Here is a 26,977-nt window from a genome sequence, read left to right as displayed (position 1 = left end):
ATTGGCTATGTTGTGAAGGAAGTTCAACACACGGACATACAGTCCTGTCATGGGAATGTACAATAGCAACCATTAATCAGTAGCTGTAGCCTCGTAGTTGGCGCACTGCGCTTTGAACCGACGATCTAACATCAGTGGAGCGTCACATCTGAGCCAGTCCTTGGCACACTCTCCACCCCCTCCCACTCATCAACTCGCACTGACCAGGTGGTGAAGTATGGCCAATCAACCCCCGTGCCTGCCACGGTGATTGTAGGCCTGCATCCAGCAGTGTGGATCGATGACAACGCGCGGCGAGGAGTCACTATCGGCTCGCATGGCGGTGCTGAATTGCGGAGGAGAGGGGTCACCACTGCCTGTGTTTGCGTTTAATCTGCGGAACGCGCGCGGAATAATTCACTCCCCAACTTCACTCCCCAACTCATTAACGCAACCGGTTTTGCGACACCGCTCTGCATAACCAACCCTCCCCCTCCTCATCCTCGTCCTCCCATCGCGCCTATAAGCGCTTCTCCGTCGACGTGGTCCGAGTTCACGGCGCTCGCTCACTCGCTCTCTCCCCGGCGTCTCCATCGTTCATCAGGAGAAGCAGGAACGAGGGAGGGGGCCCCGTCAGTCCTCTCGGCGGCTCTGACCCAGGCGACTCGCGAAGAGCGATGGAGAGGCGCTCCAAGCGGGAGGCGCGCAACGGCGCCAGGGTGAGGAAGTCGTCCGGAGGTGGAGCTGGGTGGATGGAGGTGGTGGTGATGGCTGGGTGGAAGTCGGGTTTGGTGGAGTTGGTCCTGGGTGGAAGTGGTAAGCGTGGTGGTTGGTAGTGGTGAGGGTGGGGGTGGTGGTGCTGGGTGCACGTAGCCTCTTGTCGTACGGGTGTCGTGAGGAGCTGCAAAAACTAACGGAGGTGAGACAAGGAGCTGTCCGGGGTAGATGCTCTCTGTGATTGTATCATTTGTGAGTGTGGTGGGGGCGAGCGGTGGCGCAATGGTTAGCACACTGCCAACCACGGCGACCTGCATTTGATTCCTGTCTGCTGCTAACATGAGTGATACATTACCTCTGAGGTTCGGAACATGACCTGGACTCCCCCTTTGCTGACCCGCGCTGACTAGCGCGGTAAAGTATGGTCAAATAACCCCCATGGCTCATACGGAGGATCATGTAGATGTGGGGCTTTCCTCCTCGCGCACTGTGCCGGCCTTCATCCTGTTAAGCACGGTTGGCTATCTACGGTGCGAAAGAAGTTCAACAAAGAGGTACACACATACAGCAATTGCCCCAACAAGTATATTAAAGGCTACACGGGGGGGGGGGGGTGCCTTTGTCTTTGCATGCGCAGAGCGGTGCTGTGCGCGGCACACGCGTGGACGCAGCGCCAGGAGGAGGAGGAGGCGGTCCCGTGAGCTCGTCCCTGGTGATCGACGTCGACCAGGCCCTGGAGCAGCGGGCGGCTGACACGGCACTGGAGGCGGAGCGCACGGATGAAGGTGCGCGGCGGCGTGAGCGCACGTGTGTGTGCAGTCACACGCGTGTCTCACGTGTAGCCTTGGCAGGGGCGCCACGGTGACTAGGAGATGTTCACTACCTCGCTTGGTACACGGGAGGTGCGTGGGTTCGATCCCGACCCTGACGCCTGCTGTATTTTTGGAGTTTGCGTGTTCTCCCCGCGGTCGCGTAGATTTTTCTCTGGGTGCTTCGGGTTTTCCCTCCGTGTTTAGGATCAACAACACGCGTTTCGAGTTTGCGGCTGCTATAACTTTCCACATGATGGGCCACTTCGTTATCACTTGTGGCCAGGTCGCTTCTAAAAAAGGGCGATGTTGCTCAGTGGGCCTTACCTGGTAATATAGAACAAAGTGAGTGTCGTCACAAAGGTCAAGATCCCCCGTGTGGCCTGAACATGCTTTTGGAGCAAGTGTTGTTAGCGAGTAGCACCTATGAAGACCGGCACGGCACACGAGGGGGTGGGTACCACCACGCCCGGCCGCCTTTGTCTCCCCAGTGACGATGTTTGCACTCATCTGAGGCTCAGGCCCAGGACCAGTTATGAACATCGTCACTGGTGTTGGGCGTGTACTGCACATGTATCGTTTAATCGATTGATTCCACGATACATGGGTTCAGTTGAGTGGCAGACGTACTCTTGGAGACAACGCATTTATTTAACACCAACACACGGGCGAACTGCCCCTTTACAGAATAACAACCTGTGGTGGTGACCACCAGGCTAACCGCACTAATTACACCGTAACAAGCTACTACGGACCGGACCCCAGCTTGGGTCCAGGTCCGCGTAGACGAAGGTTTCTTCAGGATGAACAACACGCCAAGCGCGATGCCATCCAGCGCTATCAATCAGCGCTCACCGAGCCCCTCTAGGGCCGGCACTACACAGCGACACCCCGCGATGTCACTACACTGTACCGTCAGAAGGCTGCCGGCAGGGCACACGAGGGGGTGGGTGGCCCCCGTGTAGGTGCTGCTACTCGCTCACAGCACTTGCCCCGAAAGTCTGATGAGGCTATACGGGGGATGTTTGTCTGCGTGTGACTGAGCAGCGGTGGTGGTGCTGCGGTGAGAGGCCGTCCATAAATGACGGCACGCACCTGGGGGGGGGGGGGGGGGGGGGTCAGACATTTGTGACGATGTGTGACGAGGGGGGGGGTGAGAAATGTGACGTCACATCAAAATGCGCAACTTTAAATAAATATATACAACACGTTCTACTTTATTAAATAGACTTTTTAATAAATGTTTTCTCCTACAACATCAGAGTGTAGCGCCACATTAAATACGCACTATGTGGGGGCCGTTGGCCCCCGGGGTCCCTCCCGCCTGCATCCCCTATTCCGTTTACGTTACCCCACCTCCCTATTACCCGCTACGGTTTCGCCGGCATTCGAACGCGACGCCCCTACTGTTACAGCCTCGCGCCGCGCTCCCACGCTGCGAGCATACGTGCGCACATCATCATCAATCAAACGCCGTGCTCGCAGTATAGCCCTGTGCGGCACGTTACCAATGCGCATCCGTATCCGACACGTAACGAACGTATGCGCACTCCCACACACAGCTCTGCGCGGCACTCACTCAACACTGACCACTCACGTTAGGATCGCGCACCTGTATTATACACGTCGTGAACGTGCGCGCACACACATACAGCTCCACACGCGATACCCACTCTTGCGCCGCTCTGCGCCGCGCTGGCCGCTCACGTTATGATCGCGCACCTGGGGTACGCCGATTACGCACGCCGAGAGCTTACGCATACACCGTGCCACACGCGTTCACACTTATAACACGAGATCACACGAGGCCACGATCAGCTATTAATGATTTATTATCCGCTACCTGGAACTAGATGTTAAATCAGTGAGTCGACGAGGCTGGCCTACGCTGATACCTCTATACCTATTCCCGATTTATCTGCTATGATTCTAATTCACCTTCTTACTCACTGTTAAGTGTCCACGGCGGTCCGCTGATCCTTGTGCTAATCGCGTGCCTCGGTGCGTCGCACGGACGTCCGGGTCGCTGGCTGGAGCTGCGTCTGGTCGCCTGGCGCTGGAGTAAGAGAGCGATTTCCCCTTTGCGCTCCCCATTTATCCTGATTCCCGGCCCCGGGCCCCTACCCCCTTCCCACGCACCGTGCGCCTTCGCTATGCTAATTAATCCTTTGTCCGCGCGGGCCCCCATCATCGAGGTTCCTGCGGCGGTGTCCATCACAAAGGCGCGCCGTGGGAATTTGTGCACGGCTGCCCGCGTGACCCCGCTCTCCAGGTTATTTATACTAATAGCCTTATCCTTTAACTCCCCTAACAATGGTGCCTGCGTACCCGAGCGTAATTATGCCGTCCCTCCGCTGCCTGTGCGGGGGTGCCTGATTATGCAGTTCAGATGCGCTGCGTGTTTTCTAATGATGCTCCTCCATCACAATGCTTATTCCCTCTGCCTGCCCCGTCGATACTGGCGTGTGTGGGGGGAAATGCGCCTCAACCGCGGTGGCCGAATGCCCCACGCCGCGACCACACCATATTAAGGCCGGTCGCAGCGCCGCGGCGCAACGTAGCACGGGGGAGGTCATCCAATTCCCTGATCGCCGGAAACCGTGAGAGTTAATCCCGATAAGGGTTTCTCGGATAAAAACCGGTCGGCCAGGCGACCTCCCCTCGGAGCTCTATGGGGGGGGGGGGGAATGAGTGCGGGTGTGTTGCTTGGTGGTGGCGAGGTCGGGGATTTGGCGCCTGCCCAACGGCTTCGCGGCGGCGGCATCACAACTACAATGACAATAGTTTAAAGCGATTTGAAGCATTTATTTTTTTGGGGGGTAGGGGAAGAGCTTTTTGACGTCATATTTGAGGCGGGGTCTGACTATTTGTGACGTCGTGTGACAAAGGGGGAGGGTCAAAAATCGTCCAAAATCACGTGACGTCATTTATGGACGGCCCCTTAGCGCACTGCGCTATGAACCCGCAACCCGAGCTTGATTCCCACTCACAAACCAACAATTGTGGCGAATATATGAATATGTCCTGGGCCTGGAGCTGAAAAAACGGCCTGGCGTGGTATTGGCCACCCCACCCCCTTTGTGTGCCGTTCCAGCCTTCATCGGTGCTGATCGCCACCAGCACTTGCCCCAACATGCTGTCAAGGCTTTTACGGGGGGGGGGGTCTTTGTGCATTTGTCTTTGTGTGTAGCTGTAAAGTCGCTGCGCGTCGCCCCCTGCGAGTGGCTGCTGACTGCGCTCGCCGTTCTGCTCTGCATCTTCACGGTCCCCGTGTCGCTCCTCTTCTGCGTCAAGGTGGGAAGTATCAACAAAGACACAACAACAACCGCCATTCGCCACTAAGTGGCGGTGACGTCACCACGACGCTTGTGCCAGGCTAGGTGCACCTTGAGGCCACGTGAAGTGTCGAACGCCCGCTGGCAGGTCACGGGGCAGACCCAGCAGGTGCCACGCGTCGACTGAGATGACCGAGATGATTGGCTGATGCACCACCTGTGCCCCCTACTGTGCCACACACACTCACACAAAGACAAATATCATCTGTGTAGCCTTAACAGACTGTTGGGGCAAGGGTTCGTCCATAAATGACGTCACGCACCTAGGGGGGGGGGGTCAGACATTTGTGACGAAGTGACGTCACATCAAAATGAGCAACTTTAAACAACACTAATTTTGATTAATTTTCATTATTAACTATTTGATTATTTTAATTTGCTAAGGTCACCTTTTATTTATTCCATGAAGGAGTATTTTGCTTCTCCATGGGATAATGGAGAAGCATACATTTTTAAATTGATTTTAATGATTGTTATTAAACATTTTGATTCTAATGATTCTACCAGGGCTTTTCATTCTGTGGAATGAATATGTGATTGTTATAATTGTACTCTCCATTTTGCTTCGTTCTACTACAAAGTTTCAAGTATTTTTTTAATAGTTATAATTACTTTTAATATTTATAATTATAAGATAATTTTAATATAATATTCTGAACATCTCCAGTTTTAGTTAAACGTTGAATATTTTCAAGTGAATTTTATGCTAAATTTAAGCTTTCCAACGCCTCCTTTTTAATACGTGTTTTCTCCTACAACATCAGAGTGCAGCGCCACATTAAATACGCTCTACAATGACAATAGTTTAAAGCGATTTGAAGCATGTTTAATTTTCAAAATTGAAATATAGTTTTGGAGGGGGGGGGGGGGCAGAGCGTTGTGACGTCATATTTGAGGAGGGTCTGACTTTTTGTGACGCCGTGTGACGAGGGGGGTGGGTGTCAAAAATCGTCCAAAAACGCGTGACATCATTTATGGACGGCCCCCAAGTGCTGTCAGCGAGCACCTATGAAGGCCAACATGGCACACGAGGGGGTGGGTGGCCAACACCACACCCGCCTGCCCGCCCGGCCGCCTTTGTCTCCCCAGTGGCGATGTTTACACGCCACACAAGGTACTCATTTGAGGCTAAGTCGACCTAGGGGAGGCCCAGGACCGGTTCATATAATCGTCACTGGTGTTGACCGTGAGTGGGAATCGAACTCTGGTCGCCGTGTTCGTAGCGCAGCACGCTAACCGCTACACTACCGCTCCCCACAGACACACAGACACGCACACACGTTCATGCAGAGGTGTGCGCATGACATTTACGCTTCCAATCTCGTCACTGCAGATTCCCAAACAGATTGAACCTCCGCCTCCTCCTCTCCTCCCACGCGCGCTCAGCTACTTGTTGAGCAACCGCAGCTGCTCGCTGCTGCTGTCCCGCACGAGTTGGAGGCGCTGCAATAATAACGGCAGCGTTATTGCTGTGTCCCTCGTGGTGGGGGGGGGGAGATTTCACGTCGGCCGGACGGCAACTGGGCAAGCGAGGCCTTTGATGATGATGACGAGTGTTGGCACGGGTTAGTGGCCGTATTTCTCTTCAAGAGACATCGGCATCGGTCACGGAACGATCCACTGCTAGATAAGCGCCTCCCCGAGCCACCATATCATCTCCCCGTGCATCTGGCACCGGCCACTCGAGCTCACGTCATCTCTCCTCCACAAGTCGCCACGCTCTTCTGGCTGCCACTCCATCCTTGATCTCGGCCATCGCCCCCCATAGCCGTTACTTTGCCTCAAAAGTGAATCCGACGTTTTCCAACCTGCGTGGCGTTCTCCAACCCACGCATTCCTCTTCCTGTCCCCTCGGAGTAAATCTGAGCGTGCGTCTCTCCGCAATCTTTTGCACACTTTTCAGCACGAAAAATATCACGGCAAGCACCGCAACAGTGAACCCAGCTGCATGAGTTTGAATCCCAGCCGTGGCTAACGTCAGCACTGAGTGATACGTGAAAGTGCTGCACTGACGAGCCATGGTTATTATGATCGGCCGAAATGTATTATAAATACCTGGAGCCGTTGTTGCTTCGCAATGAAAAATAAAAGGAAACTGCTGTCATGTTCACAGTTCACTCACGACCCTCCTGTACACGGAGTACTAAAAGCAGTCTGCTTTTTTACATCATAATAATAAAATACCAAGATAATATGTATTGAGTTTTTGTTATATTCTCTTGGATTTCAAGAATATTCGGCAAAATAATTAGAACAGGAGAACAAATTGAAAAGTGTGAGCGATATTAAATAACTGAGTCGGTCTTGTGTATCCATTACTCCTATCTCTGCGGTGTCGCTATCTTTCATCTGTCTTCCGAACTCCTTCTAGCGTTTCAACTCAAATTAACGTTTATTTGTTAAACGGAAAATCGTATATAGCCAGTTACCCAGATATTTTTGATGGCAACGACCCCACAGCAACCACGAACAATGGGGTCACTGTTGTGGTAGAGAGGAGCCCAGGCAGCAGCCAGCCAGGAAACTCTAGGCATATATTATTGTTAATCATAGCAGGTATCACAGTCAGTATACACTGCTGTAATCATAGCAGGTACCACCACAGTATGCACTGGTGCAGTGAAAGCAGGTGCCACCAAAGTCAGTATGCACTGCTGTAGTGATAGCAGGAACCACCACAGTCGGTATGTACTGCTGTAGTGAAAGCATGTACCACCAGTCGGTATGCACTGCTGTAGGGAATGCAGGTACCACCACAGTATGCACTGCTGTAATCATAGCAGATATCACCACAGTCAGTATGCACTGCTGCAGTGAAAGCAGGTACCACCACAGTGTGCACTGCTGTATCATAGCAGGAACCAACATAGTCGTTATGCAATGCTGTAGTTAAAGCAGGTACCACCAGTCGGTATGCACTGCTGTAGTCATACCAGGTACCACCACAGTCGGTATGCACTGCTGTAGTCATAGCAGGTACCACCACAGTCGATATGCACTGCTGTAGTCATAGCAGGTACTACCACAGTCGGTATGCACTGTTGTAGTCATAGCAGGTACCACCACAGTATGCACTGCTGTAGTCATAGCAGGTACCACCAGTCATATCTACTGCTGTAGTGAAAGCAGGTAGCACCACAGTTGGTATGCACTGCTGTAGTGAAAGCAGGTACCACCGCAGTATGCACGGCTGTAATCATAACAGGTACCACCACAATATGCACTGCTGTAATCATAGCAGATACCACCACAGCAGTATGCACTGCTGTAATCATAGCAGGAACCAACACAGTATGCACTGCTGTAATCATAGCAGGTACCACCACAGTCGGTATGCACTGCTGCAGTGAAACCAGGTACCACCACAGTCAGTTTGCACTGCTGGAGTGATAGCAGGTACAACCACATTCGGTATGCACTGCTGTAGAGAAACCAGGTACCACCACAGTTGGTATGGACTGCTGCGTACTGCTGTTCTTTAATATAGACTTATTTCCGCTTATTTCTTCAATGCATTTCTATTCGATTGCTCACGTCACACTTTTACTGATACGTAGTATTGCTAAGCTGATTAATATGTTATACTGCTGAATATGTTGGTACTTTCTTAGCTACAGCCCATTGCATTTCGTCTATCGTTTTGTTACAGTCGTGGAAACATCATCCATTTATATTTTGCCATACCGCACATTTAATTTCCACCAAAGCGGGGAGCACGCAGGGAGGTTCAATGACCTAAATATTGTTGACCTTGCTTTCTTACGGTCGGTGAGGGACATTGTGAGAGAGACATTGTTCTTCCATACCAAGAAAACACCATCGCACGATCTCTTGACACTAACAGAGCATACGATGCCCTACAATAACACATTTTACTGTCGCAAGGCCAAGATGGGTATCACGTCAACATTCCTCCAATTACAAAGCTACAGGACAAAGACATCCTCACAAAACTCTCCTCTAAAAAAAACTTCTCTTCCTTCGTGATCATGAACAGAGGAGGAAACCGCATATTATGGTGCGCCAACCTCTTTCACCAATATGTTGTCGATAAGTATGCCAACATTAGAGTGAGCACCTTCTTTACATTCAACTGAATCAAAACCGCCTGCGTGTGAACAAGTATGTTAATCTCTGGGACGCCATAAATGCTGAAGGAGATGCAAACGGTCACAATGTGGGCTTATTAGTGATTTTGCCTTCATCCTTCACAACTCCACCAAGATATACGCATGAGAAGACTCTGGATGCCATGACGTACATCAGCCAATATGCCACGCTCCATCTCTTCATCACCTTCACTTGCAATCCCAAATGAAAGGAGATCCAGGTTTACCTTTATCCAAACCAAAAGCCATCAGACAGACCTGACATCTTAGCGAGGGTCTTAAAACTCAAAGTTTTTGACCTCATGATGCTTATTATGACCAATGAAGGCGGCGTCTTTGCATAGACAAGCAGTAATTTGCACAACCATTGGGTGGCAAGAACGTCGTCTTCCTCATACTCACATTTCGCTATGAATGAGGGAAACAATTCATGCAAGTCACATTGACACATTTAGCAGTGCTGAGCTACCTCACCCCCATCAAGAACCTGCCCTTTTCCTATGTGGTCGACAACCAAATGGTCCATGGCCCATGTGGCCAGTTCTATCCAAATCTGCCATGTATGCAAGACCACAGGTGTACCAAGAGGTATCCATGGAACTACTTGAAAGACACTCAGTCGGCCCATGATGGCTATCCTCTATATCGTCAAAGAAATACTGAGCATGGTGGATTTCAAACAACGCTCAGACCTGCCACTAACTCGCTAATTAAGGTGCACAACCGGTGGATCGTTCCCTACTGCCCTCTTCTGTGCAAGATCTTCCAGGCCCACTTTAATGTAAAATTCTGCTATTCAAAAAAAGCCATCTAATATGTTTACATCAACAAAGGCACTGACATGGCTGTCTTTGCCTTACAAAAACACAGAAGGGCAAAGTGTGCATGAGCTCAAACTTTTTTTCCAAGGAACATACATCAGCAACAATGAGGCCATTTGCTGAGTTCTTGGCTTCCCCTATCCATGACCGTTCCCCCACAGTCGTCCATTTGGCACTTCACCTCCAAAATGGTCAACGCATCTACGTCACCAAAGGAAATACCCAACAACAGGCCCTGGCCCCACAAGATACCACCCTGATGGCGTTCTTGGTTTTGTGCCTAAGTGACCCATTTGCTGCCAACCTGCTCTACCATTAAGTTCCCTCCTACTATACATGGACTGCTAAAATAAAGATGGAGGCGACCTGCTGCTGACGGGGAATCTGATGCCTTAGGACGAGTCTACACAGTTCATCCCAACAATCAGCAGTGCTACTTTATCCCAATGCTTTTCCATGTTGCCAAAGGGCACAAATCTTTCCAAGACCTCTACACAGTGGAAGGAGTTGTCTGTCAAACATAATCTTCGTGCAATTCTTGCGCATGATCACCATCTTCATAAAGCTATGACAGAAGCTTCTGTTGGTCAGTCCCCTTGTCAACTGATATTGCTCTTCTGCATAAATCTTCAAGTTTGCAGCCCATCTAACCACATGGGACTCTGGCAAAAATACAAAGAGGGCATGAGTGAGGACATCCTCCACGGAGCTCAATGAGAAAATACAAACCTCGATGTCAACTTTTATGATGTCATCTTCAAACAGGCCCTCATTCTCCTTCAGGACAAACTGCACTCCATTGGTGGAAAGTAGCCTCACGTCTATGGGACTACCAACACCCTACAGGGACAACCTGCATGCCCTTACTCAAGAGATTCTACGTGAAATATGCTATTATACTTAAGAGCTTCTTAAATGTATTTAAGAAAATTAACCAAAGCTGTTGGATGCACAAATAGAAGCCTATACGAAAATCTTGGAAGACATTGAGACTACACATCGAGTATTTTTTCCCCTGATGCGCCTGCCAGTACTGGGAAGACCTTTGTTTTCAAACTGCTCCTCGCTAAGGCTCGTCAGAGAGACAAAATTGCTCTAGCTGTGGCATCATCGGGGATGGCTGTGTAAGTCGATGTGTGTGTGAGTCGATGTGTGTGTGTGTTTGAATCCATATATGTGTACATTTAGGTTCGTGTGTGTGTGTCTTTTTTGCCTGGGCAATGCCAGATGTGTGTGTGTGTGTACGTCGATGTGTGTGTGTGTAAGTCCAGGTGTGTGTGTCAGTCCATGTGTCTGTGTCAGTCGCTGTGTGTGTGTTGGTCGATGTGTGTGTGTTAGTCGATGTATGTGCATGGCTCCATGTGAGTGTGTAAGTCACTGTGTGTGTGTCTATGTGTGTCAGTCGATGTGTGTGTGTACATCGATGTGTATGTGTCTGTGAGTCCATATGTGTGTGTGTCAGCCGGTGTGTGTGTAAGTCAATGTCTGTGTGTGAATCCATATGTGTATGTGTGTGTAGGTCAATGTGTGTGTGAGTTCATATGTGTGTGTGTGTGTAAGTCGATGTGTGTGCGTGGGTCCATGTGTGTGTATAAGTCCATGTGTGTGTCTCTTGGTATGTGTGTGTGAGTCCATATGTGTGTGCGTAAGTCGATGTGTTTGTGGGGTTTTTTCCCATGTGCTTTCTCCGTTTTCGTTTTCCCATGTGTTTCCCCCGATTCGTTGCCCATCTTCTTGCTGTATTTGCCTCCGTGTAATTTGCCATTCTCTGTGTGCTCTGTGTGTTATGTCCCTCTGTGTGTTCCCTCGCTGTGTGGTTTATGCCATTTTCACCTGAGGACGAGCGCTTGTGTTGCATTCGAAACGTTGTGATTTATTTTTATTTTATTTCTACATACGTGACTTTACCGAAATAACCAATGAGTATGTACTCTTTAGTTTGATTTATATAAATTCCAACTCTGATAATAATAATAAAAATCCGTATCTCTGCGATGGGAAAGTGCACGCACGACTGCATAGAGCAGTGTTCTTCACTCATTTTCAGAGGGGAGCCACTTTCAGTGTGAGGGCCGCCACACATTTGAAACCCATGAGGGTTTGACAGCAGCACGATGATGATGGGGGATGTTTTCACCATTTGTGTATTGTCGGGGGCTGCACGTCTAGGGGCTGCACTAAAGACCACCACGGATTTTTCAGAAGTCCTGTGACACAAGACTTCCACGGGCCACACTCTCTGCTACGCCGGGGCAAGCTGCTCAAGGGGAGATTCCCCAAGGCCCTCTTAGTCTTTTGACCTTGACTCCCATTTCACAATTAAACTATATCGACAAAGAAAAGCATGTTTTTCATCATCAGCAACATCATTGCCATCATCATCCTCATCTAGAGCATTGGTTCTCAACCTTTTGTGGCTTCCTGTTGAATTTTGTTTCAACCGAGTATACCACCCTTGCCTGACTCAACATGGTTCTGAGAAATAAATATATGAATAATGGACATCGACATGTTAACCAATTGTCCATTTGTGAGGTATCCTTACGAGCTAGTAACTGCAACCTAATACAAAAAAATGTCAACAGACGCTCTGCATGCGTGATGTAATTTGTTTGCACTCGCTGGTTACTCTTGGAAACCACATCGTTTACAATCAATGAGTTTCGAAATCTATTTATATATTGTTCTAGGTTACCATATGGATTTAAATATTATAGTAGTTATTTTATATTGCCATATTCATACGTGATTATTCACCAATGACTAACGTGTGATATAATTTCACATATTTATAAATCACCTCACGTACCCCCTGGGACATTGCCAGGTACACCCCGGGGGTCCGTGTACCCCCCTGTTTGAGAACCACCGCTCTATAGGACAACAACAGAGCTAGGATGCAGGCGTCTGTCCCGGGCCACCTTGTTCCCTGCCGTGCCTTATGGGCCGTGTCAGCTGCAGAAGCGCCCAGCATGGCCACTCAGTCTCGTGAAGACCGATTCCCACCGTGCCACACACAGTAAGCTGCGTGCCTGTGACTTGGTCCCGTGGACGTGTAAGAGTTACCTCGCGATGCTTTTAGTGGAGGCTCTGCCGCTGTTTGTTGATACGCTACCTACGCAGGGCGAACGCGGAGGAGGTGGTTGTTATTGTGGGGGCCGTTGGCCCCCGGGGTCCCTCCCGCCTGCATCCCCTATTCCGTTTACGTTACCCCACCTCCCTATTACCCGCTACGGTTTCGCCGGCATTCGAACGCGACGCCCGTACTGTTACAGCCTCGCGCTGCGCTCCCACGCTGCGAGCATACGTGCGCACAGCATCATCAATCAAACGCCACACTCCCCCTCTTTACACCGCTACGTGCAGCTCTCGCACACTGTGAGCGTGTGCCCGTCTATAGCCCTGTGCGGCACTCGCCTCCACGTCGAATAACCACGCCACCAATGCACATCCGTATCCGACACGTAACGAACGTATGCGCACTCACGCACACAGCTCCCCGCGTCACTCACTCACTACTGAATACTCGCGTTATGATCGCGCACCTGTATCACACACGGAGTGAACACACGCGACACCCACTCTCGCACTGCTCTGCGCAGCGCTCCCCCGAGGCGAGCCGCAGCACTACAGAACCACTGCGTACACACGCTCACCCACGCGCTCCGCTCTACGCAGCGCTCACTCACGTGGCGAACTACTGTGTGCACCTGCGCACCCACACGCTCACGCTGCACGACAAGATCACGCGAGACCACGCTTCGCTATTAATGATTTATTATCTGATACCTGGTAATTTAATGTTATGTCAGTATGAGTCGACGAGGCTGGCCTATCCTACTTCCCCTGGACCTATTCCCTATTTATCGGCTTACGATACCCTGTCACCTTGCTACTCACGGGTCGAAGTATTCGGTCGTCCTGTGGCTTTTCCTCTATGCCGTCGGGGCACGTCGCGTGGACGTCCAGAGGCAGAGCTGGGAGCCGACTTGCACACGTGCCTCTTGAAGAGAAGTCAGGAGAGAGAGACTCCCTACCTTGCTACGCTCCTTTTTATCCTAATTCCCGGACTCGGGCCCCTACCCCCTTCCCACGTACCGTGCGCCTTTGCTATGCTAATTTTATCCTCTGTCCGCGCGGCGTAAACTCTAAACAATAGCCCGCGCCCCCCTTGCAGGGCCAAGGCGGCTCCGCGGCGCCTCCACGGCGCTTTTGATATGCTAATCAGTGTGCGGCGTGCGCGGCGTAATTCTCAATTAATCCCTTACCCTCCCTAACAATGGGGCCTGCACGCTCAAGCGCAACCATCCCAACCTTCCGTGACTATGCGCAAGAGTCCCTGCGGTCCTGCTACTCATGCTATCCCGTCCTTCCCCTGCTTGTCTCGTCGACCCGTGGGGGTGTGTGTGGGGGGAAATGCGCCTCAACCGCGGTGGCCGAATGCCCCACGCCGCGACCACACCATATTAAGGCCGGTCGCAGCGCCGCGGCGCAACGTAGTACGGGGGAGGTCGTCCAATTCCCTGATCGCTGGAAACCGTGAGAGTTAATCCCGATAAGGGTTTCTCGGATAAAAACCGGCCGATCAGGTGATCTCCCCTTCCAGCTCTATGGGTGGGGGAAAATGAGTGCGGATGTGTTCATGTGAGGTGAGGTGAGGGGGACGCGGGGTCTGCTCCGTTGCTTGGTGGTGGCGAGGTCGGGGATTGGGCGCCTGCCGAACGGCTTCGCGGCGGCGGCATCACATTATCGCGTCGCGTGGCACGTTTCATTACGTCTCTCATTGCGTCGTGTTGTTTGTTCTTGTTGTGCCGGACTGCAGGTGGTTTACGAGTATGAGAGAGCCGTTATCTTCCGTTTGGGTCGCCTCTTGTCGGTGAGGGCCAATGGACCAGGTACCCCACACGCAACGCACGCGGTCACACGCGCGGGTCACGGGGCCCCGCGTGAAGGTCGCCTCTGAACTCCGCTTGAGCCTGCATGTGGCTCACATGCACTCAGCCTTGATCGGACCAACCAGCTCGACGGAGCTGAACGTGTGGTTGTGTTGTTGTTTAGGCCACCCACACAAGCATAGACCGGCTCTGAGTGTTGTGCATGCAATATAGGGGTCACGTGACACATATGCAAGGTATTGTGAGAGTTGTGCCTTGGTGCTTTTTGTGAGCAGCAGTAGCAGCACACCTGTGGTGGTGGTGGCTGTGCTGCTGCCTATTGGTCAACCATGTTATGTATGCCGATGATCTGGAGTAGTTGGAGGCGCTGCTGCTGAACCTGGAGCATGCCACTAAGAGGTGGGTGGGGCCTTACCATCAGCCCCACCAAAACTAAGCACCTGCCTGGGTATTTTGTACCATCGGACACTCCACCCCCACAACTCCCAATTGGTTATGGGGCAATTGTGGAGAGAGTGGAGAGAGTGGAGAGCTTCCCATACCTGGGCGGTGTGCTCATGAGCGGCTTTGGTTTGACAGCAGAGGTCTCGCTCCGAATCAGTCGAGCGGCATTATATTTTCATCAGTTGCGTAACGCTGTGTTGAAGCTACCTGGTCTGTCGCTCCACACGAAGCTTCAGGTCATAGTCATGCCCTCCCTTCTCTACGCTTGCGAAACGTGGACCCCCCTAATGGAACATCTTCGCCGGTTAGAAACGTTTAGGCTGGCCTGTCTACGATCCATCCTGGGTTAACCAGGCTCGATTGTGTGAGGAGCTCACAAATCATTGAAAGATCTGGACAAAGTCCCATCGGTAAGCTCCTCCGGCAGGCAAGGCTGCATTGGCTGGGTCATGTAGCCCGCATACCCAGCCCCCGCATGCCTAAACAGCTTTTGTTCGGCCAGATAGAGGGGGCTCAACAGGCGCGGCACGGGCTAGAGAAGAGATGGAGTGATGTGGTACAGGAGGATATGTCGCTGTGTGGACTTGCCAATGACTGGTACCAGCGGTGTCAAGATCGGCCTCTGTGGAGGATTCTCGTGAAGGATGCTACTGGGCAGTTGGAACCAGTCGCCCTCCAACAACAATGGAGGGTGGAGGAGCGACGCTCACAACAACGAGCGGAGCGCCGGGTGCATTGGCCAGTCATATCAGTCATTTTGACCCGTGGCACCTGGGTCTGCCCCGTGACCTCCTGCCAGTGGGCGTTCGACACTTCACGTGGTCTCAATGTGCACATAGGCTGGCACAAGTGTCGTGGTTATATCACCGCCACTTAGCAGAAAATGGCGGTTGTTGTCGCTGCTGCACGTGGCTGCCTGTAACCCAGCGTTGTGGAGACAGCAGCGAGAGTTGGTGGATCGCAGCACAAATGTTGCGACACTCCCTTCCCGTGGGCGTCGAGATGTGGACTCCGCCTGTTCCGTCTGTATGGGATAAAGTGTTACCCCCTGGCACGTGTGGTTTTCTCCAGGTGCTCTGGTTTCCTCCCACATGTAAACACTATTTAATTAAACAATAACACCTTCATAGATAGATGACTGCAGAGCTTGGGCAGTTGGCGCCAGCTTCTCACCGCGTGGCTGCTGCTGCCTGTGTTTTCTCCTCCTGACGCCTCTGAGTCGATCTCTCCATAAGAACGAGCCAATACCATGCATGTCCGCATTATAAGTTGACGTGATTATTATTAAATGTAATCGTTTCCACCCATTCTGAAGTTGTTGATTGGTCTTCTCATTGTTTACAGAAAGTGTTGGTTTGGAGTTCGGTACGAATCTGTTCATACTTTATCATCCAGTGCCTTTTAAGGCACTAACATATTAACCTTCCCCAATATTCGATCTAGCTGAGGCCACAGTGGTGTACACGAGCAATTGCAGGTCTGCCCTTGTCGGTGTTGCACCATCACCCTGTTGCTGTCCCTCTATTCCCAGGGATATTTTTCATTCTCCCGTGCCTGGACACCTACCAGAAAGTGGATCTGAGAATGCGGACTCTGGAGGTGCCACTACACGAGGTGTGTGCGTTGCGAATGAGTGTCGAGCCTCTAGGCCAAACCGCCCGGGATGCGCCCCGATCCCACCACACCTTGGAAGTTACGCAGGGTTGAGTCTAAATAGTGCTTGTATTGGGTGACCATCGACACAGAGACACACACAAATACTGACAAAGATTCACCATATAGCCTTAACAGACCATACTCTTTGGGTCTTTCAGTAAAGTCACGTAGATAAAAAAAATGATAAAATAAAAAATCACGACGTTTCGATCGCAAACACAAGCAATCGTATTTAGGTGAAAAAATACAGCAAGCGGCCTGCTGAGGCAGGAAGAAATATAGCGAAAGAGCTCCTGTAGCCAAAGGTTATATAGGTTTGAGATGGGTACAACCCCAGGGGTAAGTGGGTGGGGCTAGAGATGGAATTTGCAAGTAAATGTATGATCGCAGAGCTAGGTATACATCGGCTATTGTGTTGCTAGAGATTAGCATGTCAATCTGTTAATGTAACCTCACGGCTATGGTGCTGAAGAAGCCATTGTATTGCTCGAGATTCGAGATTCGCATGTCAATGTGAGATGGCTCCCGCAGCAGCGGCTGTGTTATTGAGAGACATTCAGCCTATTAATCAACAAGCGCCACCGCCGCATCAAGGAAAGGGGAGCAGCAACTGTTAGTGAGACATTTAGCCTGTTAATGTAAAGGCATTTTCAAGGTAATGTAACTCGGAGAGTCGGAAATAACTGCTAACAACGGCAGATAGGATGGAAGCATCACAGCCAGTTACGACTTTACCTAGTTAATAACAACCTTCCGATGATTGCTCAGTTTGTACCCATCTTCTCGGTTGAAATTGTGTCTATGTTTATATATCTGGATGGCTTCATGAACAAATCTTTGTTGATAGCTAGTGGTTTGCATAGTACCTTCGTCTTGGAGAAATCAATTTCATGTGTGCCCACAGCATTAAAACAATGATCAGCCATGGCAGAGGTGTTGGTCTTAACGTGTTTCAGATCCGCCTTGTGTTCGCGAACATGGTCTGAGACATGTCGCTTAGTTTCCCCAATGTAACTACTGCTGCAGGTACAGCTTAGTTTGTAGACACCGGGGTATTGCATGTCAGGGATCACATCCTTCACAGATGGGATCAGATCATAAATTGTATGTACTGTGTTGAATCGGACCTGGATCTTGTGTTTGCTCATGATTTTGGAAATCTTTTTGGTGACCCCTGCTATGTATGGCAAGGTGATGGTTTTGATTGGGTCTTCAGGTGGTTCTCTCCCAACGGTTTGGGTGACAGCTTTACGGATTGTGCAATCCGAATATCCATTCATCTTGAGGGCTTGGTGTACGTGCTCCAGTTCACTGGCTAGGTGGTGATGGTCGGAAATGCAACGAGCACTATGGTGTAGAGTTTTGATGAGGGAATTCTTCTGGGATGGATGGTGGTGGGAGTCGGGTTGTAGATAGGCATTTGTGTGGGTGGCTTTTCTGTAGACAGTGTCCCAATGAGCCATCTGGTCTCTTTTCGATTAAAACATCCAAGAATTGTAACTTGCCATCCCTTTCCACCTCCATGGTGAATTTGATGGCTGGGTTTATGGAATTGATGTGGTTGAAGAATTGGTTCAGAGCTGGCAGGCCATGTGGCCAGATGACGAACGTGTCATCTATATATCTCTTCCACAAGGACGAAGATGGGATGTCTGGATGGCATCTGTCTCAAATTTTTCCATGAAAAAATTGGCTACCACTGGAGATAAGGGAGAACCCATTGGGATACCTTCAACCTGTTTGTAGAATGTACCATTCCAGGTGAAGTAATGAGGTGGTCTTGCCAGTGAATGGCAGCAAGGTCTCAGACAGAAATCGGACCAGTTTGTAGGTGGGTGAGTCAATGGTGGAGACGATAGAACGGAGTGGTGTACATTCTTTGTGGATTTTTGGTAAGCCGTAAAATCTGGGTGGTCGAGCAGCAGAGGGTTTTAGAGAGCCGCTTGGTTGGTTTGATTAAAGATGTGGAATCGGTGATATTTTTGGTTTTCGTAACCAGGCGGTTGGTAGAATCTCGATTAATTTTGGCATAGGTGTCCTGAATTGTGTTACTGTATGTGGTTTTATCCATGACAGTGGCATTGCCCTTGTCAGCTGAGAGGATGACTATGTCATCTCTCTTTTTTCAGTTGAGCAAGCTCAAAAGCGCTCAACCTTGCTGATGTTGCTAATGGGTTTCTTACCGTTTTTTAGGATTGCAGTGATTTACGATCTCGCCACGTCTGCAGGAATGTGTCCCAAATCTTTAAGGGCTACGTCGACCTGGGCAATGATATCATCAACTGGGATGTGTTTAGGGGTGACTGCGAAATTCAACCTTTGAGCTAGTACCGATTTTAGGCTGTCGGAAATTGGGCTGTTACTCTGATTTATAACAATCTTATGAACGTCTAACTTTTTAATGTGTGGCTCTGGATTCTTCTTAGACAGGAGGCTGAACTTGGAAATCAGGCTATCTTTGCATTTAGCTGACATCGAGGCGGCTGAAGAGGCAGTTATGTTATCTATATGGTCCCAATCAAATGTATACATTTTTTCTGTCAATGCTAAGTGTGATTGTAAGAGAGTCTTGTCTAAATTATCGAGTTCAAAACGGAGCAATCTTATTCTCTCTGAGATCAGAGCTAGGCCTGCCCTGAACAAGATCCGTTTAGCATTAGGAGAAGTGACAGCAGCAGATGTGAGTGTAAAGGCGATCGCTGTTACCTTGGTGTCGCGACATCTCTTCAGAAAATTTAGTGACGCGATCAGATGAGCCTTCTTGTCTCGGAGTCTGTTAAAAGATCTAATGGTTGTGTGGAAACCCTCCCCGTAGAGGCGGTTAAATCTTGACTTAAATATTTCGTGACTGCAGGAATTCATACTCTTTTGGTCTTTCGGTAAAATCACGTAGATATAAAAAATATAAAATGATAATAAATAATAGTTGAATTAACATCAGCATTGGGGAGACTAAGGTGGCCGGGCATGGTGCTTGCTAACAGCAGTTTCTCCAGCAACAGCAGCAAGCCGTTGAGTGAGGATCTTTGTGCCTGCGGTGCCTGCTCCCCCAAGGTGATCACGAGCGACTCGCTAAGCGTGCGGGTGAGCGTCGCCTGCCACTACCGTGTGGAGCGGGCCAGCATCTGGGCCGTGAGCGTCGCTCAGCCACTCGAGGCCTTGGGCTTGGTGCTGCAGGCTAAGGTCCGAGCCTTGGTGGCCAAGAAGGATCTGAGCTACATCCTACAGCATCGGCCAGAATTGGCTCAGCATACAAAGGTAAAATCATGCACGGTCAAAGAGCTCCACACAGGCTGCTGGGAAAAGCGGTGTTGGCGAGCACTTATGAAGAAGGGTACGGTGTTGATGTTTATACACCGCACCAGGTAACCATTCAAGGCTGAGTCGAGCTTAGAGGATGTCCAGTGCCAGTTAAGATATTCATCATCTCATGTGAGTGGGAATCGAACTCGGCTCGCCAGGTTCGTAGTGCGGTAGTTAGCACGCTGCAGCACCGATCCCCCATCAAAGTGCACGGCTACACCCACGCTTAAACACATACACTGGGGCTGTCACCCATATGTAATTACTCTTACAACTACTGTTATGTTCAGTTAGCAACCGTACATCACAGCAAATTATAATAGGGGTCTCGTGGGCATTATTGACCCTCCTTTACCATTTAATTCACTAGCGTGAGTTCATGCCTTGGATCGAGTCCCCACTTTGCCAGCAGGGTGTATGACTTTGCAGTTCTTTAGTTTTACGTGTGATCTCTACTCATGCACACTCGCATGGGTCACTCCCCGTGAGTGCCATAGGTCAAGAGGGGAACCCCGAGCAGTCAATTCTGACTGCTAACAGCCATGGCAGAGTTGCCCTGTGTTTTTATGTCTCACGTGTAACTGGAGCACGTAATCTTTCCGTGGTAAATTGCTTCGCGGAAGTTATGAAACCATATGGCTTTGGGACATTCACAGTTTTCTGATTAACTTAATGTAACGTGGAAAGCGTGACTACCTGCGTGTGAGCGTATGAACAAAAGGGAACAAAGGCTGATCGGTGCACAGAGAAGATAGCAGAGATGCACACTTAGAATGACAGAGGAACACATCGACCAGAGGACAAGCTCGAGACACTTTGACTGCTGAGAAATGTCAGTGGGCTTGGGCAGAACGACGTCGCTAGAAGGGACGATGGCCGGCGGTCAAGACTACGGACGGAGTGGCAGACAAATGAGGGAATGTGGCTGAGAGGACGCCGCTATGGACCTGCACGCAGGTACCATATGGTTTGTTACGCGTCAAGACCAACAGCTTGGGGAAGCTTTCATCCAGCAGTGGATTGACAAAGGATCGTAAAAATAATGTGTTCAGTTTAATAACTTGCTTACCTAAAGCGATGCAAAGTAAAGTGATGTGTTCATGCGTGTTCTTCTTATATCAGGAATGTTTGGATGCAGTTGTGGGCTCATGGGGGATCAAAGTGGAAAGAGCTGAAATGTAAGCAAAGCGTCTTTCTCACACTCACACGCTCACACACACACACACACAAAGATCCCCCGTATAGCCGTAGCAGACTGTTGGGGCAAGTGCTGTCAGCAAGCACCTATGAAGGCCAGCACGGCACACGAGGGGGTGGGTGGTCAGCACCACGCCCGGCCGCCAGTGTGTTTGCCGTGAGCGGGAATTGAACCCGGGTCGCCAGGTTCGTAGCGCAGCGTCGCGCTAACCGCTACACTACCGCTGCTTACCCTCCCTCACAGAATGTCCACTGTCCTTAGAGAGCGAGGGGTTGACATTACTTCTCATGAGAACGACTTTGTTCAGATTTCCCCTTAGATTTGAATCCCGGATAAACACGGACACATTCCCATCCACACACCCACTCTGCTCAGATCCGCATTTGAGGTACACACAAATGAGATTTACACAACCTCCAACCACTGGCCTCGTGGTTGGAGGTTGTGGCTTCCAATCCCAATTGGGAGGCAACTCAACGTTTGATCAGTTGTTGCGTAATGTGTGTGGTGTACGTGGGGTGAAATGTGTTGTGTGATGTAACGTGTGAGGTGGCTGTGATGTAGGTGTGGTGCACGTGGTGTGTGGCATTAGTGTGGTGTAGCTGTGGTGTAGCTGAGATGTGTGGTATGTATATATGTTGAACTTCTTCCGTACCATATGTAATAAACCTTCTCGAGACGGCTCTTGGAATCAGTTCTTTATTTTCCACTTCCACAGTTACACACACTCCCCGTTACTGACAGGCAACGGGAAGCGGGCAGACAACCAGCTAAGTCACTCGCGCACGTGGCACCCAGAGCCCCGTACGCGCGTGGCTCCTGCTCTCTTCGTTCCCAGGTCTGCTCCCGACTCCCTCGTCTCTCCCCCTCTTCATCCCTCGGTCACGTGGTACCCCTAAGCCAATCCTCCGTAGTCAGCCCAGCCCGTTCCAGATCATTCCCCGTCAATCCCGGGACCACGCCTCTGATCCGGCTTCCCATTAGCTGAGGCCCAAATTGGCCAAGCCAATGACCCTAGCTAACATGCCGTGATCACGCCGAGGCCATGCTCCCTGGCTCTCCCCTTATTGGCTACAAAGCGGGACCGGCAAGCCGATCGCCACGTGAGCCATACATGGCTCTTATTACACATACGTAGCTAACAGTGCAAATCTGATGTGGTGTAGCTGTGGTGTAATGTGCAGTCTAGGTGTGTTGTAGCTGTAGTTTGATGTGTGGTGTAGCTGTGATATAGGTGTGGTGTGGATGTGGCGTAGCTGTGGTGTGATGTTTGTGCTGTGGTTACAGAAATGACGTCCGGATTCCGCTGGAGCTGCAGACGTCCGTGTGTGTGGAGGCCGATGCAAACAGGGCGGCGAGGGCACGGGTAGCGAACGCGGCACACACAGGCACACACGCACACCTGCATCCATCCACGTGCACACACACACACAACCTGTATACACACAAACAACTCCGACTCGTCATCCGGCTAAATTTCAGGTGCAAGACCCCTCCACCACCCGACACAGGCAAATCGAATTAAAGTGTCGCCTTGTGTGCAAGTGTTTAAAGACACGCCGATTATCATTGCAGTGGCTCACTCACCGGTGAGTTCAAGAACAAACGTAGAAAGCAAACGTAGTGATTATGCACGGTGATTCGCTTGCGACTGCGTCATGCGTTATAGGGAGAATCCGAGAAGTCAGCACAAGGGCCAGGAAGTGAGGATGCAGCATGAAGTGGCCAAATGGAAAATCCGCAGCTGTGCCTGGCTGAACGTGCTGCGCGGCTAACATACGCGGTGTAATGAAGGGATGCGAGTTTGGTAAAGTTCCCGCCTGTACAGCACAGACGATGAGCACTGGCAGCACATTTGGCCACGCGATTACATTTTCATTTATGGGATAAAAAGTCAGACGAGAACAGGATGGAGTTTTTTTAGTAACACCGGAGTTGATCATGAAAAGCTAAATTCCAGTGTGCCTGTCACCCACTGTGACATGTGGATCAAAAACATGCGGTAGTGGTGCCGAGTTTAATTCCTGGCCATGGTTAACATCAGTGGCGAGTGATATCTGAACCGGTCCTGCGCTCCCTGGGAGAATATAACTCAGGCCCCTGGATTCGGAGCGCCGTGCGTGGACCGGCATGCCACTGCTGCAAAGCTGTGTCCATGCTTTATATGGGTGTGTGTGCCGGAGTAAATTTAGCAAATGCTTTTACACAGAGCACCAGATACACAAGAAATGTTATTAATTAAATATGTAGCACTTCGATGGTATTACAGTGAGGGAAAAAAGTATTTCATCCCCTGCTGATTTTTTACGTTTGCCCACTGACAAAAAAAAATCAGTCTATAATTTTAATGGTAGGATTATTTGAACAGTGAGAGACAGAATAACAACAAAAAATCCAGAAAATTTCATGTCAAAAATGTTATAAATTGACTTGCATTTTAATGAGGGAAATAAGTATTTGACCCCTCTGCAAAACATGACTTAGTACTTGGTGGCAAAACTCTTGTTGGCAATCACAGAGGTCAGACGTTTCTTGTAGTTGATCACCAGGTTTGCACACATCTCAGGAGGGATTTTGTCCCACTCCTCTTTGCAGATCTTCTCCAAGTCATCAAGGTTTCGAGGCTGACGTTTGGCAACTCGAACCTTTAGCTCCCTCCACAGATTTTCTATGGGATTGGGTCTGGAGACTGGCTAGGCCACTCCAGGACCTTAATGTGCTTCTTCTTGAGCCACTCCTTTGTTGCCTTGGCCGTGTGTTTTGGGTCATTGTCATGCTGGAATACCCATCCACGACCCATTTTCAATGCCGTGGCTGAGGGAAGGAGTTTCTCACCCAAGATTTGGCGGTACATGGCCCCGTCCATCGTCCCTTTGATGCGGTGAAGTTGTCCTGTCCCCTTAGCAGAAAAACACCCCCAAAGCATTTTTCTACCTCCATGTTTGGCGGTGGGGATGGTGTTCTTGGGGTCATAGGCAGCATTGCTCCTCCTCCAAACACGGCGAGTTGAGTTGATGCCAAAGAGCTCCATTTTGGTCTCATCTAACCACAACACTTTCACCCAGTTGTCGTCTGAATCATTCAGATGTTCATTGGCAAACTTCAGACGGGTATGTATATGTGCTTTCTTGAGCAGGGGGACCTTGCGGGCGCTGCAGGATTTCAGTCCTTCACGGCGTAGTGTGTTACCAACTGTTTTCTTGGTGACTATGGTCCCAGCTGACTTGAGATCATTGACAAGATCCTCCCGTGTAGTTATGGGCTGATTCCTCACCGTTATAATGATCATTGCAACTCCACGAGGTGAGATCTTGCATGGAGCCCCAGGCCAAGGGAGATTGACAGTTCTTTTGTGTTTCTTCAATTTGCGAATAATCGCACCAACTGTTGTCACCTTCTCACCAAGCTGCTTGGCGATGGTCTTGTAGCCCATTCCAGCCTTGTGTAGGTCTACAATCTTGTCCCGGACATCCTTGGAGAGCTCTTTGGTCTTGGCCATGGTGGAGAGTTTAGAATCTGATTGATTGATTTCTTCTGTGAACAGGTGTCTTTTATACAGGTAACAAGCTGCGATTAGGAGGACTCCCTTTAAGAGTGTGCTCCTAATCTCGCTCGTTACCTGTATAAAAGACACCTGGGAGCCAGAAATCTTTCTGATTGAGAGGGGGTCAAATACTTATTTCCCTCATTAAAATGCAAATAAATTCATAACATTTTTGACATGCGTTTTTCTGGATTTGTTGTTATTCTGTCTCTCACTGTTCAAATAAACCTACCATTAAAATTATAGACTGATCATTTATTTGTCAGTGGGCAAACGTACAAAATCAGCAGGAGATCAATTACTTTTTTCCCTCACGGTATGTGAGTGGCCGTCAGCCCACGTAGCCACAGAGCCACATGACAGCCCCCTCCTCTAGCACATGCAGGGCAACCAGTCCGCCCGGCACAGCAGGCTGTCACGTATGCCCCATCGATGTAAATCTAGCATGCCAATGCAGAGCCCCCCCCCCCCCCCGCGTGACTCTCCTCTCTTTAAGCCCACGTGCTCATCTCTCCGTGTGCAGCTGATAGCGGCGCAGGCGGAGAAGCAGACGGCGCTGGAGCTGTCGGGAGCGGCGCGCGTCCTCGCCGCCGTGCCGGGCGCCCTGTCACTGCGCTACCTCCAGACGCTGGACGCCCTGTGGGGGGCGAGGGGGGGCTCACACCTAGGGCTCACCCTGGCCTTGCCGCGCTTGGAACTGCCGGCAATGGCAGACGAACAAACCAGCGCGACGGCCACTGCGCACAGCAGCGGTGAAGTGGCGAGGCAAGAGGGGGCGGAGGCGGGAAGAGCAAACGCTGGTGGGACACAAGACTCGCCGATGCTGTAGCTGCATTCGCTCACATGCTGTGGGCCAGGGTTCCTCAAATATATTCTTAGGTTTTTCAGTAAAGTCACGTAGGTAAAAAATAAAAATTAATAAAAGTAAAATAAAATAAAAATCACGACGTTTCGGAGGCAACACAAGTTTCCATCTTCAGGTGGAACCGTCACAGCCCGACAGCTGTATCAAGTAAATGAGAGATTACAGGAGATACCACTCCGTATATATAATGGGTGAGGGAGGGAGGAAGGGGCAGGAATGGCCCACTTTTTATTATTATGGTAAGGTGCGGTTTGAGACTATGAATAGACTGCATAACAAAAGACTGAGCCTTTATTATGGAGAGGTTCGGTTTGTGACTACGCCTAGCCTACATAATAAAAGTGTGAAAAAAGAAAGCTAAACCTGGTAGAAAGCTAAACCTGGTGAAACAACTGACTGTCCATCAGTAATCTGCAATTGTTTTCTGTCAAATAAGATGGTCCAAATAAGTGTAGTTAAATCTTTTTTGCATGGTTAATCACATCTTTCCAATGATTAAAGGTGCAGCTTGAGACTATGAATAGACTGCATAACAAAAGACTGAGCCTTTATTATGGAGAGGTTCGGTTTGTGACTATGCCTCGCCTACATAATAAAAGTATGAAAAAAAGAAAGCTAAACCTGGTAGAAAGCTAAACCTGGTGAAACAACTGGCTGTCCATCAGTAACCTGCAATAGTTTTCTGTCAAATAAGATGGTCCAAATAAGTGTAGTTAAATCTTTTTTGCATGGTTAATCACATCTTTCCAATGATTACTCAGTTTGTAACCATCATCACGGTTGAAATTATGTCTGTGTTTGTATATTTGTATGGCTTCGTGTACAAACCTTTGATGGTAGCCAGGAGGTTTGCAGAGCACCTTGGTCTCGGAAAAGACAATTTCATGAGAGCCCACAGAGTTGGAGCAATGATCGGCAACGGCCGAAGAATCAGTTCTGCCGTGTTTCAGATCTGACTTGTGGTCGCGGACACCATCAGAAACATGACGTTTCGTTTCTCCAATGTAGCAATCACCACAACTGCAACTCAATTTGTAGACTCCAGGATACTGTAAGTCAGGAACGACATCCTTCACAGATGGAATCAGATCACGGATTTTATGCACTGTACTGAATCGGACTTGGATCTTATGTTTGTTTAGAATTTTGGAGATCTTTTTGGTCACGCCTGCTATATATGGTAACGTGATAGTTTTGATCGGAGTTTCATGTGGCTGTTTCTGTATGGTGGGAGAAACAGCTTGGCGGATGGTGCGGTCAGAGTATCCGTTCATCCTGAGGGCCCGATGTACATGTCTTAAT

At 49.9% G+C, this 26,977-nt stretch overlaps 1 protein-coding gene across 1 annotated transcript; it reads left to right on the top strand.

The window, feature by feature from the left end:
• The first annotated feature begins 571 nt into the window (after positions 1-571).
• Positions 572-25,667, top strand: LOC133351237 (stomatin-4-like). Its single transcript, XM_061566322.1, has 9 exons — positions 572-698; positions 1,334-1,481; positions 4,696-4,799; positions 14,593-14,665; positions 16,641-16,723; positions 19,820-20,023; positions 21,191-21,246; positions 22,554-22,632; positions 25,334-25,667. The coding sequence occupies exons 1-9, from the start codon at positions 657-659 to the stop codon at positions 25,637-25,639; spliced, it is 1,095 nt and encodes a 364-aa protein (XP_061422306.1). The 5' UTR covers positions 572-656; the 3' UTR covers positions 25,640-25,667.
• The last annotated feature ends 1,310 nt before the right edge of the window (positions 25,668-26,977 follow it).

This window comes from Lethenteron reissneri, chromosome 36 (genome assembly GCF_015708825.2).
Source record: "Lethenteron reissneri isolate LAM-NWPU_2019-01 chromosome 36, ASM1570882v1, whole genome shotgun sequence".
Taxonomy (NCBI): Eukaryota; Metazoa; Chordata; class Hyperoartia; order Petromyzontiformes; family Petromyzontidae; genus Lethenteron; species Lethenteron reissneri.
The sequence above is the reverse complement of the archived record's forward strand: the minus strand, read 5'-3'. Positions and strand labels throughout refer to the sequence as shown.

Excerpts from the sequence above, each read along its gene's own strand:
- LOC133351237 (XM_061566322.1), top strand. The coding sequence starts at position 657 with ATGGAGAGGCGCTCCAAGCGGGAGGCGCGCAACGGCGCCAGG. Across the intron at positions 4,800-14,592 it reads CGCTCCTCTTCTGCGTCAAG|GTGGTTTACGAGTATGAGAG; the intron begins GTGGGAAGTATC and ends GCCGGACTGCAG. Across the intron at positions 20,024-21,190 it reads AATTGGCTCAGCATACAAAG|GAATGTTTGGATGCAGTTGT; the intron begins GTAAAATCATGC and ends TTCTTATATCAG.